Source organism: Coffea arabica, chromosome 5e (assembly GCF_036785885.1).
Source record: "Coffea arabica cultivar ET-39 chromosome 5e, Coffea Arabica ET-39 HiFi, whole genome shotgun sequence".
Classification (NCBI taxonomy): Eukaryota; Viridiplantae; Streptophyta; class Magnoliopsida; order Gentianales; family Rubiaceae; genus Coffea; species Coffea arabica.
The window spans coordinates 43,015,198-43,034,394 of NC_092318.1; the positions used below are offsets into that span (position 1 = coordinate 43,015,198).

The following is a 19,197-nucleotide window of genomic DNA, read 5'->3' on the forward strand; positions in this document are numbered from 1 at the left end:
AAAAGATTCATCAGATAGCACTCGTCAATGTGTCAAGAATAGGACCAAAAAGAAATACAAGCTTTCATATAAAATACCAGTATAACCCTAGTTTCCCTCAATAAGAAAAATAGTTCAGTTATAAAGGGGTTTCAGGGTAGGTTTGTACAGGAGATATAACCAAGGGTGTTTGCTTGTAATTAACCAAGACTATTGTGTTACATAAGCTGCGGAACGGTAAGATTTTGTACATAGTCATATCATAAAACAGAAATATTGTTCCAAAATTTACATAATTTTAGTGTTCATTTGACATGAACTTTAACAAAATGCCAAGAAATTGGAAAAAAATTTACAATTTTGGCCATAGGTTACCGAGCTAATTTCTCCTCATGTTGAACTTGAATCTCAAATTTCTTTCTCTGCAAAATGATTTTAAGAAGCTAGAAAATGCTAAGCGTGTTATCTCATCAGCCCGGACAACTCAATTAAGATTTTGAATAGATTTAGTAACCAATGGAGCACTTTACCCTAGTTTTAGATATCAACTTCATGTTTCCAACACCTCCCCCACTTGAACAATGATTTACACAACATGTTAATTAAAATTTTCTTAAGTGATGATTTTCTTATGTGACTTAAAACATCCCAAAAGATTTTGTCTCGTAACATTTAGAATTGTGCTCGTAATAGACCAAAAAGCAATGAAGGCTTTCAGATAAATTATTAGTATAAGCAGTGTTGCCTCGACAAGAAAAACAGGTAAGAAGGGTGTTGAATGTTGAGATTCTGAAGACAAGCTTCAAATGTCCAAATGTCTGAATGATACGTCTAACTGGCTATGAATGCAGACCATACATAAGTTAATAACAATAAGGCTCAAAAAAATAACAATAAAGAGAAAAAAAATGTTCCATGCCCCCTGTCCCTCCCAATATCAAACGTGTTATCTTGTTTTATTTTTCTCTTTATCTATTATTATTACTATTACTATATTAAAAGTATGGCGAGATTTGGCATTATAAGTTGTAAGCACTTTTTTTATCTTAATTTATGCTGTTTCCATATTACCCCAAGTTATTGTATTTTAATTGTGGTAATAATTAAAATATGAAACATTCCAAATGAATATATCTCAATAATAATGGTAATTAAAATGAAAAATTCCCTATTTAAACTATTTAGCGACCCTCACATTTCATCTCCAATTTTATGTGCATCAAAGTTTCTTATTCGAAACAATTTCTTACTCAAAATAGTTTGACCAACTTCATTAACCACAATTTTAAGATTGTAAAAAAAAATATTAGTATAAAAAAAATAGATGCTCTTAGAACAAAAGAGAATAAGAAAAGAGCCCATATTCATTTGGAGAATCTTGATATGAATATCATGAGACAGGTACATAATTATGTGCCTTCTATCAATATAAAGAAATACTAAAAGTAAAGCAAAAATAAAAGAATCCAACTATTTCTATCAATTGAAACTAAATAGCCATTTTAAGATAATTAAGCTGTATAAATCATTATATTATTATCAACCACAATAACACTTAGAAAAAATGTCAATAATCCAAATTCAACAATGCGCCTCATATTATTCAATTCAAATTCATAAAATTTTTTGTGAAAAGTTCAAGTGGAAAGATATAAATGACAGGCGTCAAACCTGTGCAATAATAAATACCTGCTTAAATAAAATACAAATTCTGTATATAGCGGTAAGCAGGGTCGAATCCACAGGGACTGGGGATAATTTAATTTCTTCTCAAGTTCCAGATATGGGGGGTTTTGAAAATGATAGTAACTAAATTACTTGGAATAAATTAATTAAAATAAAATAACTACAACTCAAATAACTAATTATCACAATAAAAATAATAATGGACGAACTCTAGCCAAGAGACAATTTCGGAGATGGTTCACTTAATTCGATCACAGATGCAAGGATTATTCCAGTTACTATCTGATAAATTAGTTATAGTTGTCATACACGCGATAAACAACCAACTCTTCCTCAATTTGTCGATAGCCAAGGTACGACTGTTGACTATTTCTCTAATCAGGAAATAACCCTAGGTACGACCATAGAAGTTCAATTCCCTAATTGCATGAATAATTAGAAGAGCCTAATTCTAACCAATCAACACGCTACGAGGGTCTCTTTAAGTTAGCCTGTCTATCTCCCTGACACAAACCCAATCATGCCAGTTGCCACCAGTTTAGAATAATTAAACAATTACGGATTTAACTACCCTAATTGGCTTCAGGTTATTGAATTAATCTAGAATCCGGGCCCTGGATAATCGAATAATAAAACAACCATATGAACATAAAGCAGAAGACAGACAAATACCAGTGAATAATGGGGAATAAATAAAAACTAATTCGATCTCACAAATTTAGTAGAACCAAATCCTCCGTTGTTCTTGACTAGACAAACTGTAAAATGTTCATGCGAAATTGGATATGAGCACGATTCATATATTTTATTCTTAAATAATTAATTCATTCTAACTATACAATTGCATTTCATTTGTCTTAGCAAGGGAAAATAATATTTAAAATGTTCATACAATTTTTTTTATTTCTTAAAATTTATTGATTTCATCATAAACTTAACTTTGGGGTTTATTTTTAAGTAAGAAAAGGCACGTCTAGACTCTGGTTCATAAACGAGCTTTCCAAAAGGGTAAAGAAAGGGGTGAGTGTGGTGAAAATTATTAGAATGACAAAATCTAACTAATCAATTTATTTATGCTAATACCCCTTTCGAAATTGATTTTACGATTTAAGTCTTTATTTTACTAACAATTATGAATTCTATTTACTAGGCTCACACTTGACATGTATGCATATATTTCCTGTTTAGCAATTTTTTTTGTACAATATTTTTAAAAAATAATATTATGATTTTATGGTAAAAATATTGTGAGTATACAACAACTTTGGTGAAAAATAACCGAATTAGGAATTATTTATCAAAGCTGAATCCATAATTTACCGAAAAGATCAACATAAATTAAAAAAAAGAAAACTCAAAATAAATTCAAAAATAATTGATCAAAGAGTTCATATTTAGATGGACTTTGGAATAATAATTGGTTAATGAAAATATGACATGTTTTATTATCAGGTAAACAATCAAATTTCACAAATATATATATATATATATATAAAAGACATGTTATATTTGGGTTAATATAATCACGTGCAAAGTACGCGAACTATTACTAGTTTATTAAATGGATTGTTGATTGAATTCCTGTTGTTAATCTCAAAATTAAATTAAAGTCCTACTTCATTGACATAAGCAATTATAATAACGTGCAAGATTAATCAAAATAATTTGGCAGTATGGTGTGATTAACCCGGTTGCGAAATTAGTGCCGCTAGATGTATTAAAAGATTGTTAAGAGCGTAATTAATGTTGTATTATTCAAACATTTGGACTAATGACTAAGGGAAGTGCAATGGAGTCGTTTTCTATAATTTTTTTAAAAATAATCCAAGAAATGTCCATTGACTATTTGTCCTTTCTTTTCTATATACTAGCAATCTATCACCAGAGCAAGAGAAGAGCACTCGATTGTGAGGTTTTGCAGTTCTTATCTCCTTTCACATTTGAGAGTTGTCTCATCTCTAAATTGAGATCTCTGCTGGTTCTCTTATTAATCTTTGATTAGATGGCCTCCAATACTATAGTATTACTTGCATTTCTTCCGCTTTGGATCGGATGCTTTCCGTCCAATTTTCAATTTAGTTGAAATCACAAGGAGTTATGATGTAGGTTTTTAAATAAAAAAGAATTAAATTAAACGTTTGACAAAACACAAGAAGTTTTTGATATTTTACCCTTTTAATTTTGATTGAGATATGTGATTCCTCTGTTTTCCCAGACAATAAATATATTAAAACTTTATCATCTTATTATATTAATAGGTTTTAAATTATAGAAATTACATAGATAAGTGATATTCCATATATAACTAGGAAGATGTGTTGTTATTATTATTCAAACTTTTAAAATTTTCAAAATTATAGTACGACAAAATTTTATTATTTATAAGGTTATGTGAAAGGTCAAAATATTTTTCACAATATTTTAAAATATATAAATACAAAAAAATTTTAAATTATACATATAATCATGTATTATACAAGTATATTATGAGTACTTACTAACTAAGATGCTAAGTTTTAATCATTAATAAAACATTTTATTATTATTTCAAATAAACTTCCTAGTATTGGTTTGGTATAAGTTTTTTTAAGCAAAATAATACATTTGCGCCATAAATTAGTAAGTTTTGGTCATTAATCAAATTTACTATGTTATAAGTAAGAATTACTATTTATGTATGAAAACTTACTATTACTTGAACTAAACTTACTCTCCCAAAAGTATGTTTGGGATATAAAATAGTAATTTATTTTTTAAAAAAGTAAGTTTCATCTTTATTCCAATTTACCTTTTGAAACACAAAAGTTACTAATTATTACGGTTAACTTACTATTTTAGATAAGAAACTTGCTTCCTTATTTTTAGGCATTATCCTATTTAGGTGAATAGGTCAAACATGTAATCAAATAGTCGCTAAAAGTATAATAACCTGTTATATCAGGTAAAAACTGTTTAGTTACCATAACTATAGTTACTACAACATTTTCCAACTTCTATTTGTACCATTCAAGCAGTTGGACTAGTGGATAACGCATGTGCAGTGGGTCTTTTTTTCTTTCAATCATCCAAGAAGTATCCAATGACTATTTGTCATTTACTTTCTGGACACTAGCAATCAACGTGCAGAAAAGGGGAGAGCACTTATTTTTGAGGTTTTGCAGATCTTTCTCGTCTCCTTTCACATTTGGGAACTGTTTCATCTCTTAAATTGAGATCGATACATTCTGGTTCCCTTGTTGATCTTCCTTTTATTAGATGGCCTCCACTAGTATCACTTGTATTACTTCCATCTTGGATGATTTGCAAGCGCTGGATTATCCAGAATTTCCAAATTGGCCGCAGAAGTACCTGAGACGCATGAGACACATGCTAAGATATCTGAGAACATTTCTTCTGTGTGCGAGAAAATACAGCAACGATGATGTGCAATTACCATTTGACAACAAAAAGAACCAGGCAGATAATCATCATGCAAGCCTAGAAGCTCTGGCTGTTCGGATTGGAGATGTTATTCCCAAGTGGGCAAAGGAGATCCAATCTTCTGATCAGCCTTGGAAAGTGGTCCATGATTTAGAAAAAGACATGGAATCCTTCGAACAAGAAATTTGCGAATGGTACGTCTTTTTCTTGGGTTCCTCGTCACGGCAGTCCAGTAATTCGGTCGTTCGAAAAGATGACCTTATGGAATTCATGGATTCTCTTCTGGAGAATCTAGTGAATTATCTTCCAAGGAGTCGGCTGCCACATCAAGTTGGACTAATTAAAGCCCTTGAAGAGAAGCTGGCGTTCATGAAAAACTTCATCCGTTTTCTCACACTGCATGGCGTTGAAAACACAGAATTGGGACCTTTGTTGGTTCACACTGAAGCTGTGGCTATCAATGCAGCAGGCCTCTCTTATAAGTTCCAGTTTAAGAAGGGTTTCGGATCGCCCAAGGATATCAAGGAAAGCATTTCGGAACTGCCGCAGAAGATTATTCCTGTTGAACCGCAAGTCCTTGAGACTTGTATCAAGGCCCTGATTGCTTCAAAATTATCAAGACAATCATACGGAGATACAGATGAGCGCATATTGAGAGACTTCTACCATTCTCTCCTGTGTAATCTTTGGGAGAAACTAAAGCATGGTACTTGTCCTGTGATTTTGCGTCAACTACAAATGTTTTACGAGGGGCTCAATTCCTTGAGAACCATTTTGAAGGAGAAGCCAAAGGAGTTCGATGAGAAAGTAAGAGATCCTACTCGAGTCGTGAAATGTTATGGAGGAGATTTTATTTCCCCACTCTCCCTGAATGCAATCAAAGACGCCATACAAGCCAAGGATATGGATATCGTGTGTTCTGAGTTATTGGAAATAATTAAGCTCATCGATGCAGTAATCACAGAGAAGTGTCCAGAATCATCATCATTCACTTTTCCTACGACCAATGGACTGGGCTTTGTTGATTCCCTTCTAGAAAAGATGATGGATGTGACAAGTTCTGAGGCTGGCTCGGTTGCTTTGATCGATCATCCAATTCAAAAAGTCCAGGAACAGCTTGTCTGTTTACGTTCTTTGCTGTGGAAAATTGTGGAGCTGCAAAATGAAGATGAGGAGGTCCAGGCAATTTGGAATCGTCTTGTTGGGGTGGCATACAGGACAGAGTTTCTTATTGACTCCTTAATAACTGGAAATATCTTAGATTCTTCTTCAATGTCCATTCATTCCATTTTAGAAGAAATGAACATCATTAAAGCTGCGGCCTTGAAGATTGGTGATAGCGAAAGACTTGGTGGAAAAGTTAAGGAAGTAACGAAGAGATTCAATCACATGCCACAAGAAGGAAGTAAGCCAATAGTCAATGATGTGGTGGTGGGATTCGAGGATGAGACGGCATCGATAATCAATGGACTCAGAAATGGATCACGCCAAGTGACAATTGTTTCCATTGTGGGTATGCTGGGATGCGGTAAGACAACTTTGGCTAGAAAAGTGTACAATGATTCTTCAGTGAAGTCCCATTTTTATGAGCGTGCTTGGTGTACTATTTCTCAAATATATCAAAAGAGAAATCTGTTGCTTCAAATTTTGACTTGTATTGAGTCCAAGCTTCCTGAGGATGTTTTTAAGATGGGTGAAGAAGATCTGGCTCTTCAAGTCAAAAGACGTTTGCTGAAAAACAGATATCTCATTGTTTTGGATGATGTATGGGACATTGATGCATGGAACGGATTGGAAGCCTCATTCCCTGATGATGGAAATGGAAGTAGAGTTATCTTGACAAGTCGGCTCCGTGGTGTTGCTCCGCAAGACAAACTCGACCATGAACCATATTCTCTTCGTCAACTCACTCCTAATGAGAGCTGGGATTTGCTAAAAGGGAAGTTATATCCTGGACAAGATTTGGCTCCTCCAGAACTATGTGAAATTCGACAGCAAGTCGTGGAAATGTGTCAAGGACTACCTCTTACGGTTGTCATTCTTGCCGGAATTCTCTCAAGGATGGACCGATATGGTTGGAAAGAAGCTGTGGAAGGTTTAAGTTCAAGGAATGTTTCTAGTACGGAACAATGTACCGCTACATTAGAGCTGAGTTACAAACATTTACCTGATACTTTGAAGGCATGTTTTCTTTATTTTGGAGCCTTTCCAGAAGACCATGAACACAATACCAAGAGGTTGATTTCTCTATGGGTCGCTGAAGGACTTGTTCAAAAAACTCAGCTCAAGAGATCAGAGGATGTGGCAAATGATTACCTGATGGAACTTATTAGCAGAAGCTTAGTCATAGTTTCGAAACCAAGATCCATTGATGGGGTCAAAGCTTGTCGCATTCACGATTTGTTATATGAGTTTTGTGTGACAAAAGCCAAAGAAGAAAAGCTTTTGCAGCGGGTGCGTAGGTATGATGACTTATCTGCTTTCACTGTGCCATGCTACCTACGCCGCTTATGCATTATTGATTCTAAGGTCGAGCACTTTGACAACTTGAGGTTATTTTCTCCTGCCATACGCAGTCTATTATTATTCAGTCACGATGAAGACAGTATTAGTTTTGACCTTCGATTCATTTTTCACATCATCAAACTTGTCAAAGTGTTAGATTTGAGCCAAATTGGACTCGACCCCTTTCCTAGAGAGGTAGAACTGCTTGTTCACTTGCGCTACTTGGCAATTCTAGGTCGAGGTAAAATCAGTCTCCCATCATCAGTATGCAATCTCCCGAATTTGGAAACTTTGATTTGGCGAAATTCTTCAACTCATCGTTCAGTTTCACTACCAGATACCATATGGAACCTGAAGAAACTAAGGCATTTACAACTAATTGATGAGGTCGATAAGCATTATTGTTTTTTTTTCCCTAGAGACAATCTTGACAACTCGTCACAGTTGCGTGACTTAGATTTCTTGTCCTGTTTGTCTCTCGATCCTGAGGAAAACATCAGCAAGCTGTTGAGAAAGTTTCCAAATATCCGCAAGCTGAGATGCTCTGTCAATCTGAAGCCAGATGTTCAATATCATGTAGCAATGAATTGTCTAAGTCAGTTGGAATCACTCAGTCTGAGTTGCGTTATTTACGGCGGTGACCGATATCAGTTAGATTTCCAATTTCCTTTGACTATTAAAAAATTGACCCTATCTTATTTTCGCTTGCCATGGAGCAAAATGGCAGCAATTGGAAAACTACCCAATCTTGAGGTGCTCAAATTACTCAAACAAGCCTTTGAGGGGGAAATATGGGAAATGGAAGTAGAGAAGTTCCCTAAAGTTCGTTTCTTGAAATTAGCTTCCTTGAACATTGTGAAGTGGACAGCCTCCTCCGAGTATGAGTACGAGGAGCAGTACTATTTTCCTCGTCTCCAGAAGCTAGTATTGGATCGCTGTGGAGCGTTGCAGGAGATCCCTTCTTGTTTGGGAAATAGTTATGCCCTTGAAATAATTGAGGTGTCAAAATGTCCCAGCTGTACCAGTTCATTGGAGGAAATTCAGGAAGAGCAAAGAAGCAATGGATATACCGATCTGAAGATCCTTACCTCATAATGGACGATTGATCTTCTCAAGTAAGTTTTTTAAGTCCTTTACTTATGTACTGCTACGGGTTATGTGTATCTGTTTAGCATCAAGATCAAGTTGTTCTTTTTCTTAATAGTTTTTCTTTTTCTTTTTTGTAATTAGTACTGGAAAGCTGCAAGTTTTTGGAGGAGATCCCTTCTTGTTTGGAAAATCTATCAACTCTTGAAATAATTGAGGTGTCTAAATGTGCCAACCGTACCAGTTCAGTGGAGCAAATTCAGGAAGAGCAATTAAGCAGGGGAATCCTTATTTCATGATGGATGATTGATCTTCATTCTACTTTTCTTTTTTAATCCTTTACTTCTGTACACATACTGGTTATGTTGTATCTGTTGAGCATCAATCAAGATCAAGTTGTTCTTGTTTTCTTTGCAAGTTTCTTGTTATTCCTGTGACCGAATCTTGTATTGGGACATATACGTACCCCAAATACTCTGTGGAAAGTAATTTTTCAATAGTAGTGCTGTGCTCGCACAACTGAGTTTGCAAATTTTCCAAGAACTTATATGTCTTTATTGGTTTGAACTTTGAATTACAATAATATTCTATTGGGAGATTTCCGGTAGTTAACAAAATAACTTTTGATACAAGCATATACCAAAATTGATACAAGCACATTCCAAAATTGATTGTTGTACAAAATGAAGGAAGAAACCCAAAAAAAAAAAATTTCTTAAAACCCTCCCTAGATTCTTTCTGTTAACTACTAGACTTTAGATTCGAACCTTGAATCTAACATCAAGGAGAAGCCAAGTTAAGAGAGTTAATTGTGCTAACTTCACTTGAGCATCGTCATAATCCTAAAAGCTCTCTTTATTGTTTTAGAAAGATTATGAAACTTTTTGTAAAGTTGTTTATTAAACGTTTTAAATTGTTCTAAAATTGATATCTTGAAAACTATTGTATAATTTTCAAAATACAAAAGGCCTCCCAAAATAGGTAACATTCAGGAAAAATGTAGAGGGCAAGGTAAAAGTGGAACATTTTTTAAGAGATTTTAGCATAATTTTTAGGGCCACCCCAACTTATATAGTTTAAGGGGAAATAATGCATGGCATCAAAGATGGACCTGGAAGGGCTCCTCCAAGTCCAGATACTCCTATCCAAAGATTTAGATAATTCTCCTGTTCATCCTTAAAATTCTAAAAATTTTCAAAAAGCCCTTTAAATTTGAATATTTTGGAGCCGCAACTATATATTTTAGTTTGCCAAAAAATCTACTCATATTATCTCTACCTTACCCCTGTATACTTTTGTTGTGGTTCTACAAGCGAAACACATTACATGAGCGAGTAGCTAAAAGTGAATTTATAGTATCCAAAAACATAAAAAACAGTTTTAGGTGACCGAAAGAAAATAGTACATACATTCTCTCTCATGCTGCGTTTGGATTCAAAATTTGATGAATAATTTGAAATTCTCTCAAATTCCTGTAGTTGTTTAGATTATTTAGTAAGTATTTGAATTCATAAATCACCAATTATTCAAATATTTAATATATATTTTGATAATTGGTGAATTATAAAGTCAAATGCTTCTTAATGAATCCAAATAACTGAAGTGATTTGGATGAATTTCAAATTTTTCATTAAATTCGTCAATCCATATGAAGTCATAAAGTTTTTTCACGACTGTATTGCATTGAAAACAGCTTTGCAAGTGATCTAACAAACAATAAACAAAAAATTATGCAAATAATAAATTTATTCTGGTAGTTTCAAAGAAATTGGATGGCAAAGAGCTACTTCAATACTTGTTAAATGATTCAAACTCGACAGAATTCAAAATGCCTTTGCGCTATCGATGCTGAGTATATATGTTAGAGGCAAACTACCAATTTATAATTTGAAAATATACGGTTGAAGATTCAAAACATTTTCATCTTAATTTAACATAATAAATAGTGATGCATTTCCTCCTAATTGTGGTATGCTGTAATGATATCACTGATTTTGATCAGAGTTAACTGGAGGTAGGGAAAAGTGACCAAGAGAATTGGGAAGGGAAGAAACAGAGAGGGAAGGTATATTGAAAGGGATTGAGAAAACTGAACTTGTTCTGTTTGATAGCGTGCCCCATCCGTCCTCTTTTAGGCTTATTTATACAAGATTCGTCCTCTAGATCCTTCTGTGTTCTAACCTCCCAACTGAATGAGCATGCATGCAAGCATGCTATTTTTGGATGTCTAACAGAGTAACTAACTTCTGGATCGCTAACTAACTTCCTAATAAGGAAAGCATAGCAGATACATTTCTGCTAAAAGTATTTATAATATCTAGGGTCATTACAATACCTTCCCCTTAAGAATCCTAGTCACTAGGATTGAGCTGGAAATTTGGAAACTGTGATTGTATCACCGTGACATCCTCCCAAGTTGAGTCTTCAGTGCCTAGGTTCATCCACTTGATCAGCACTTGAGTCACCTTCTGTTTTTTTCTTATGATTTCACGAGTGGCCAATACACTTTCTGGTGCAATCTTGATCTGTCCCTCAGCCATAGTCAAAGGTAACTCCTGAGTTATAACATGATTCTTTGCAGATGGTTTGAGCAAGGAAACATGGAAGGTAGGATGTATCGAAGAGCCAGCAGGTAACTCTAGTTTGTAGGCTGCATTACCAACTTTTTGAAGGACCTTATATGGCCCATAATACTTGGAAGATAACTTCAGATTCTTCCTGATTGCTACCGAAGTTTGTCTGTAAGGCTGCAATTTCAAGTATACCCAATCACCAACCTGGAAATTCCTTTCAATTCTGCCCTTATCCGCGAACTGCTTCATACGATTCTGAGCCCTGATGAGATTTCCCCTCAGCAATTCATTCCATTCCCTCCTATCTCCCAACCACTGTGCCACAGCAGCTACTGGAGTTTCTAAGGCATTCAGGCCTAATTGAGAGGGTGGATAACCGTACAGAGCCTGGAAAGGAGTCATTTTCAAGGCTGTGTGATGGTTGGTGTTGTACCACCATTCAGCAGCTGCTAATAAGAACTTCCATTTGTGAGGTTGTTGGAAACATAAACACCTCAAGTATGTCTCAACGCATCTATTCAGCCTCTCTGTCTGCCCATCTGTCTGAGGGTGGTAGGCAGTGGAGTAGTGCAGCTCAGTACCTAGCTTCCCAAATAATTCCTTCCAGAACATGCTAGTAAACAGCCTATCCCTGTCTGATACAATGCTCAGGGGTAACCCATGCAATTTGTAGACATTATCAAAGTACATGTTAGCTACTGACTGTGCTGTATACTTAGGAGGTAATGGCAAGAGGTGGCAGTATTTGGTGAACCTGTCAATGACTACCAGCATTCCTTCATATCCCTGAGACTTGGGCAATCCTTCCACGAAGTCCATTGAAACATGCTGCCATGCTTGCTCGGGTACAGGAAGTGGTTGCAGTAGGCCTGGTGTTTTGCAATGTTCTACCTTGCTTCTTTTACACACATCACATTGCTGCACCCAACTTTCTACCTCCTTCTTCATTCCTGGCCAGAAAAATGGCCCCTTCAACCTCTGATAGGTTCCTAGGTTTCCTGAGTGCCCTCCTAGGGGCGAGTCATGAAGGCAAATTATCAGCTTCTGTCTCAAGCTCCCTGATGCTCCAATGTAAACCCTGCCTTTATACCTGAGTAATCCCCCACTAAAAGAGTAATTGGGAAGAGAGTCAGGTGTAATGGTCAAGGCTTCGGTTAGCTTAGTTACGGCACTATCCCCCTGGTAACTCTCCAGGACTTCAGATAGCCATGCAGGTTTCATGACCGAGAGGCTGTGTGTAGAGCTGTCTTCTTCATAGCTTCTTCTAGACAGTGCATCAGCCACAAGATTTTCCCTACCTCTCTTGTACTGTATTTCATAATCCAGTCCCAGCAACTTAGTAAGCCATTTTTGCTGTAGGGGAGTGGTTATCTTCTGCTCTAGTAGGTACTTTAAGCTCTGGTGATCTGTCTTGATAATGAAATGATTCCCCAACAAATAATGCCTCCACCTGGATACAGCTGTGATAAGGGATAACAACTCCTTCTCATATATTGACAATCCCAAGTTTTTAGGCCCCAAGGCTTGACTGAGATAAGCAATAGGCCTTCCCTGCTGCATGAGTACAGCTCCTATAGCCTTATGACTAGCATCTGTTTCCAGAACAAATGGTAAGGAAAAATTAGGGAGTGCGAGGACAGGTGTGTTGCTCATCAGTTGTTTGAGTTTTTGGAAAGCTAGTTCAGTATGTTCACTCCAATGGAAGTTTTCTTTCTTCAGCAACTCTGTAAGTGGCTTGGCAATGAGCCCATAACCTCTCACGAACCTCCTGTAATAGCCTGTAAGTCCCAAAAATCCTCTCAAAGCCTTTACTGATGTAGGTGCAGGCCAGTCCATCATGCTTTTGACTTTTGAGGGGTCAGCCTGTACTCCATTACTACTGATAATGTGTCCCAAATACTCCACTTGGGACTGTCCAAAGATGCATTTAGAAAGCTTGGCAAATAAGGAGCAAGATCTGAGTGTTTCTAGGACAGTTTTGAGGTGTGAAAGGTGAGTGTTAGGGTCAGGACTATACACAAGGATGTCATCAAAAAATACTAGCACAAATTTTCTCAAGTAAGGTTCGAATACATGGTTCATCAGGCTCTGAAAAGTTGCTGGTGCGTTAGTAAGGCCAAATGGCATGACTGTGAATTCATAAAGTCCAAGGTGAGTTTTGAAGGCTGTTTTTGGAATATCATCTAGGTACATTCTGATTTGATGGTAACCGGCTCTTAGGTCGATCTTAGTGAAGATCTTAGCACCATATAGCTCATCGAGCAAATCATCAATGATTGGTATTGGAAATTTATCTTTGATAGTCAGGTCATTTAGTTGTCTGTAATCAACTCAGAATTGCCAAGTTCCATCTTTTTTCTTAACTAACAGAACTGGAGATGCAAATGGACTATGGCTGAGCTGAATAATGCCACTACTAAGCATGTCTTTTACCTGTTTCTCTATTTCATTTTTCTGGTTGTGAGGATACCTATAAGGTGCTAATTTGAATGGTTTGGCATTGGGTATTAAAGGAATTTGGTGGTCACAATCTCTGGAAGGAGGGAGGGATTTTGGCTCCCCAAATACATCTTTGTAGTCCGCAATTAGAGCATCTAGGGGCTGTTGAAAAGCAATATCCAACTGAGTTACAGAGTGTACCTGAGTTCCACTCATCTTCAGCCCGCAGGCATGCTTCCAGATTTTGGTGCTTAGTCCTTCCTTCTCAGCATTATCTTTAGGAAGCTTAAGTACCGCCTCCTTCGACTCTCCTTGTAGCCAGATCCTCTCCCCTTCCTTATCAAATGTCATGTTCAACTGCTTGAAGTCAAAGGTGATGGGGTTGTGTGCAGCCATCCAATCCACTCCTATGATCATATCATACGGTTCTATGTTAATGATAAACATGTCATGAGTGAATGGTTTACCTTGCATTTCCCAGTTCATGTTTGGAATCATCCTACTACAGGTCAAATACTCTCCATTAGCCACCTTGACCTTGAAGGGCTTGATTGTCTGGACCATCTCTGGAAAGAGTTGAGCCACAGTATTTTTGACAAAGCTGTGAGTACTTCCCCCATCCACCAAGATTGACAGGGGGGTTCCTTTGAACAGCCCCTGCAATTTGATGGTATTGTAAGTCATTTTTCCTGTCAGTGCATGTATTGCCATTTCCACTCCTCTGGCCGACTGAGCCCCTTGGTACTCAATTACCTCCCCTTCCTCCAGATCCTCAGGCCTATCTTCTACTGCGACCATCAAATGAATCTCCTTCTGCTTGCACTGGTGACCTGGACCAAACTTTTCTCCACACTTGTAGCAAAGGTGATGTTCCCTTCGGTACTGCAGCTCTTCTGGTGTGATTTTCTTGAAGTGTTGGGGTGTTTTTTTGACAGCATTGGCAATGACAGGTTTGGTAGGTGCCATAGTTTGCTGAGCAGCAGCCTGCGTGGAATTTCCCCAACCCATGGCCCTTTGATGAGGTTTGTGCTTCCTGTGGTAGGCTTCAAAGACATTCTCCTGTAGTCTGGCCAACTCAAAGGCTTTGGACAGTGTCCTAGGGTCGTGAGCTTTCACCATTGATCTCAATTCATCTGGCAAGCCACTCAAAAAACAGGAAATGTAGTAGTTTTCTGGAAGGTGTGGGGCTCGAATCATTACCTCTGATAACAGCTCCTCAAATTTTTCTTGATATGCTAGTACTGTGGAAGAGAGTTGCAACTTGTTGAATTCCTCTACTGGATCCATCTGTCCTAAGGTTCCAAACCTCTTACACAGCTCTTCAGAAAACTCCATCCATTCCACCTTGTTACTCCTAGTAGATCTGAATCCTTGATACCACACTGCCGCCTTCTCCTCCAAGTGGAACTCTGCCAACTCCATCCATTGCTCCTTGGGAATGTGCAGAAGCTGGCAATATTTCTGCAGTTTCCTGATCCATTCCCTAGGATTGTTTCCCCTAAATGCTGGAATTTCCAATTTAGGCGTACTAGCGAAGAAGGCACTCCTAGTGTTCCTTTCTCCTTGATCTCTACTCCCCAGGTCGGAGCTTCTGGAGTAACTTCCTTCTGGAGATCCTAATATGCCTTTCTCTTGATTTCCACGGTTTAAGCTGGAGAGCTGCTGCGAGATGGCTAACATGAATGCATCTAGCTTATTACCCAGCTCAGCACTCACTGCATCCAACCTCTCCTCCATGCTTTGCTTGTCTGCCGCCAAAGATTCCAGAATTCCGTGAATCTTGCTTTCTTGCCTGCGGAGCTGTTCCTCCATCGTCTTCATCCTTGTTCCATCCGCCATTGTGATATGTCGATCTAAGCTTCCTAGTCCAAGGACCGGAAGCTCTGATACCACTTGTAATGATATCACTGATTTTGATCAGAGTTAACTGGAGGTAGGGAAAAGTGACCGAGAGAATTGGGAAGGGAAGAAACAGAGAGGGAAGGTATATTGAAAGGGATTGAGAAAACTGAACTTGTTCTGTTTGATAGCGTGCCCCATCCGTCCTCTTTTAGGCTTATTTATACAAGATTCGTCCTCTAGATCCTTCTGCGTTCTAACCTCCCAACTGAATGAGCATGCATCCAAGCATGCTATTTTTGGATGTCTAACAGAGTAACTAACTTCTGGATCGCTAACTAACTTCCTAATAAGGAAAGCATAGCAGATACATTTCTGCTAAAAGTATTTATAATATCTAGGGTCATTACATATACTGATGACAAAATTAAAGTAACCAAACTTGGAAAACTTACATAAGCAAAGTTGAGGTAGCCCCAAATGCAGCAAAATGTTTGAAACAATGAGGAAGTATGATTATGTAGTCACTAATTAAAAAGGTTCATAATCTATGCTATCCCTGTCCATCTTGTAATCAATCTGAGACTAGAAATTCAGCTACCAAAACATGGTACAATGTAATCCTTAATGGGACTAGTAAATTGAAGGAAACAAAGAAATCATCTAGCAACCGTACTAAATATGCAATAAAATCATTTGATGCTAATATCACTTAATCCACCAAACCATCCAGGCTCCACATCTGCTCGAAAGTTGACTCTAGAGGGTGGTTGTGAAGCAAGTAGAGCCTCCTTAATGTTGTTTAGGATTCCTTTGTCATAGGGGTTTCCAGAGCTCACATACTTTTGGTGAAAATGCTCATAAGATGTCTGCACGAGGCATAATATAGAAACTGCATCATAATTTGTTTAAGCAGCTATTTGGACTGGCCTTCTATATTTATATGCCAAAGCAGAAATTTCCTCAAAGCTGTGCACTTTAAATAATTGTTGTACCGAAAATTCAGTACTGTTCTCAAAAGAATTGCCCGTTAATTAATATATTTGACATACATGAACTACAATCATGCAAGAAAAATATGCATTAATTCAACTTTGATGATATAAGTACTGTTGGCATAAATGAAAGTATAAAGGGCAAACCTGGTTTATAGCAATTAGATAAACATGATAACAAGAAAAGCCAGCAAGAAAACACATGGCTACAAAACTGAATAATGTCAATGCCACAGTCTCCGGGTCATTTCTTAGCAATCCAATCACCCCATTTCCATCTCCGGGCAATTTGTGATGTAGAGATTTGCATGAGAAGATGAATATGAAGGCAAACAAGAGCAATCCTGTCAATAGAAATGTTACGTGAAGCCGATAATTCCTCTGCATTTTGAAAGAAAAAAATTAAGAAGTTATAGTCAGTAAACTAATTTTAATGCCAGAAGGACTTGCAGGGCTGTCACCGTACATACCAGTCCCACACAATGCCCGATCCAGGGGCAATGGTGATCGAATTGTTGGATGCAATTGTTACAAGTTGCACAATGACAAGTTCTTGGCGGACGATAAATGTTACAAATGTTACAATACTTCAACTTCACCTCTATCCCATTTATGACAACTACCCTTGATCTCCTTCTGCGTTTACCAGCATCAATTGTTCCTAGATCATTTCTAGGAATTATACCAGGATCAATGGTACTGACAAATACCAAGTTCACAAGAACCTGCATTGAGGGCAATATATAGTTACATCAGCGAAAGGGCATTCGATTACGCTCACAACTTTCTCATACAAGTGTGTGTGTGTGTGTGTGAAATTTAGTTTAGGACTAACAATTGTTGTCAAAATTGAAGATGTTACGATGATGGCCGGATTCCTTATGTCACTTGCAACATGAACTGCAAATGTCCAACTTGATAGACTAATAGCAATGGCAGATAAAATCAGCCCTTTTGGATCTGGACCACAAATCAGTCTCCCCTTGAAAAAGAATACCTACATTCACAATAAGAAGTCTAACATCAAATCCTCCATTTTTTTTTCGCGTAAGCATCAAATCCTCCATTTCTTCTTTGATTTAAACCAATAAACTAAAAACTTTATCAGGATTCAGCAAAGTACAATGATAAGAAATAGCTTTGGAACGTAAAACAAGAGCAAATGGAGGATTACATTGTTTCCGGGCCAAAAATGGTAAACTCTTGCTTGTTCAATTTCGTCGCCTCGACAAAATCGAAAAGATTTTTCTTGAACCACCCTTTTGTATCCAATTATTTTCTCCCAAAGAGAAGAAAGCAGTTGCTTTCTTTTTGCTTGAAAACTAACTTCAGAATTCTTATCTACCTTCTTTCCTGATGACATAGTACTTTCTGTAGGTTGATCAATTTCTAATGAGGCAGAATTATCGATAGCTTGAGCGACTGAAGAATTTACGCTGCCGTCTTTCTCTTCACTTGCCATCCACTCCATTCTCTCTGATTTATACCATCTGGACTCAAATTAAGAACTTCAATTTGTAGATGATAACCACCCCGGGCGAAACTTGTGACTGGAAAAGATATTTCAGAAAACTAGAAGCGGTTATTATTTTTGTGTTCGTTAGGTCCAAGCCATCGGGTTAAAGTGTGCACGCACTACCCGGATGCAACATAAAGCAAAATAAGCCTGTCAACTCACTGATCCATTTTGCACACATCTGTCAAATTGGGCACGGGGAGGAACCCAAAGAAATGGATGGGTCAGCGGAATCCCAGTGGATGCTAGACTGAACCAGTGGATCACTGTAATAAAGGCGTGTTTGGACTGGAGATCATTTGAAATATTATTTTGATTTGCATCATAGCTGCAATCGAAACATCAGTCATAATTTTTTAATACAAGATATGTCGTATGACATCACTAAAATTTTTATTAGTAATTTTTACTTAATTTAATGAGTTATAGAATGCTAATAATTGTGAGAGTTATGACAAATAAATATGTAATTAGTAATCTACCCATCCTTTTTTTATGAGTAAATCTTTCCTATACTGACGGTGTATACACTATCATCGTTGGATTCATAACATGTGTGCAATAGTTGAATTTCAAATTCAAATTTTGCATAGTTGTCAATCATCCAACGTTGATAGTGTATACACTGTCAGTGTAGGAAGGATTAATCCTTTTTTATTATAAATCTTGTTAAGAAGTTGTGAGTATACAATGTCATTCAGAGTGATCTTTGTTTTGAGAATTAATTGTTGTAATATATCATTTTGTTAATATATTTCTAATTTGTAAAATAGATTTTGAGGAGCAACAAGTTTTAGTAAAATGTTCCAAATGAGTATTTGTAAAGTGTGCTCTAGGAAACATAAACAATAAATTTAATTTGTAAATTTAAGTAAGGATTCATAATTAATATTTGAAAATTAATATATTTAATATAAAGCTTTACTCAATAAGAATAAAGGCAAAATGCCCCAACATTAAATTCTATAAAAATAATGACTTTGCAAATATATTGTTAGGATCTAAGCGCAGAACAAACGACTATTGAGAAATCAATAATACAATAATTTAATAATAAACAAGTCACAAGTATAAAAGATAAATAACACATAGAATTTAGCGTGATTCAACTCTATCATTGAACCTACATTCATAGAGAAAAACTCACTCTTTTATAAGA

The 19,197-nt window shown here is 36.7% G+C and overlaps 3 protein-coding genes across 3 annotated transcripts; 1 reads left to right on the forward strand and 2 right to left on the reverse strand.

The window, feature by feature from the left end:
* The first annotated feature begins 4,920 nt into the window (after nucleotides 1-4,920).
* On the forward strand, nucleotides 4,921-8,869 carry LOC113687416 (putative late blight resistance protein homolog R1A-3). Its single transcript, XM_027205029.2, has 2 exons — nucleotides 4,921-8,705; nucleotides 8,821-8,869. The coding sequence occupies exon 1, from the start codon at nucleotides 4,921-4,923 to the stop codon at nucleotides 8,683-8,685; it is 3,765 nt and encodes a 1,254-aa protein (XP_027060830.1). The 3' UTR covers nucleotides 8,686-8,705; nucleotides 8,821-8,869.
* Nucleotides 8,870-13,580: 4,711 nt separating this feature from the next.
* Nucleotides 13,581-15,527, reverse strand: LOC113687417 (uncharacterized). Its single transcript, XM_027205030.1, has one exon. The coding sequence runs from the start codon at nucleotides 15,525-15,527 to the stop codon at nucleotides 13,581-13,583; it is 1,947 nt and encodes a 648-aa protein (XP_027060831.1).
* A 692-nt stretch (nucleotides 15,528-16,219) lies between these two features.
* Nucleotides 16,220-17,993, reverse strand: LOC113687419 (probable protein S-acyltransferase 7). The gene is made up of 5 exons (XM_072049728.1): nucleotides 17,697-17,993; nucleotides 17,358-17,519; nucleotides 16,993-17,247; nucleotides 16,670-16,903; nucleotides 16,220-16,396 (listed from the first exon to the last, which is right to left on the reverse strand). Exons 1-5 carry the CDS (start codon nucleotides 17,991-17,993, stop codon nucleotides 16,220-16,222), a joined length of 1,125 nt encoding a protein of 374 aa, XP_071905829.1.
* Nucleotides 17,994-19,197: the final 1,204 nt, after the last annotated feature.

Coding starts and splice junctions, on each gene's coding strand:
- LOC113687416 (XM_027205029.2), top strand. CDS start 4,921: ATGGCCTCCACTAGTATCACTTGTATTACTTCCATCTTGGATGATTTG.
- LOC113687417 (XM_027205030.1), bottom strand. CDS start 15,527: ATGGCGGATGGAACAAGGATGAAGACGATGGAGGAACAGCTCCGCAGG.
- LOC113687419 (XM_072049728.1), bottom strand. CDS start 17,993: ATGGAGTGGATGGCAAGTGAAGAGAAAGACGGCAGCGTAAATTCTTCA. Junction 17,248..17,357: donor CTTCAATTTTGACAACAATT/GTTAGTCCTAAA, acceptor CCCTCAATGCAG/GTTCTTGTGAACTTGGTATT. Junction 16,904..16,992: donor TCGGGCATTGTGTGGGACTG/GTATGTACGGTG, acceptor TTCAAAATGCAG/AGGAATTATCGGCTTCACGT.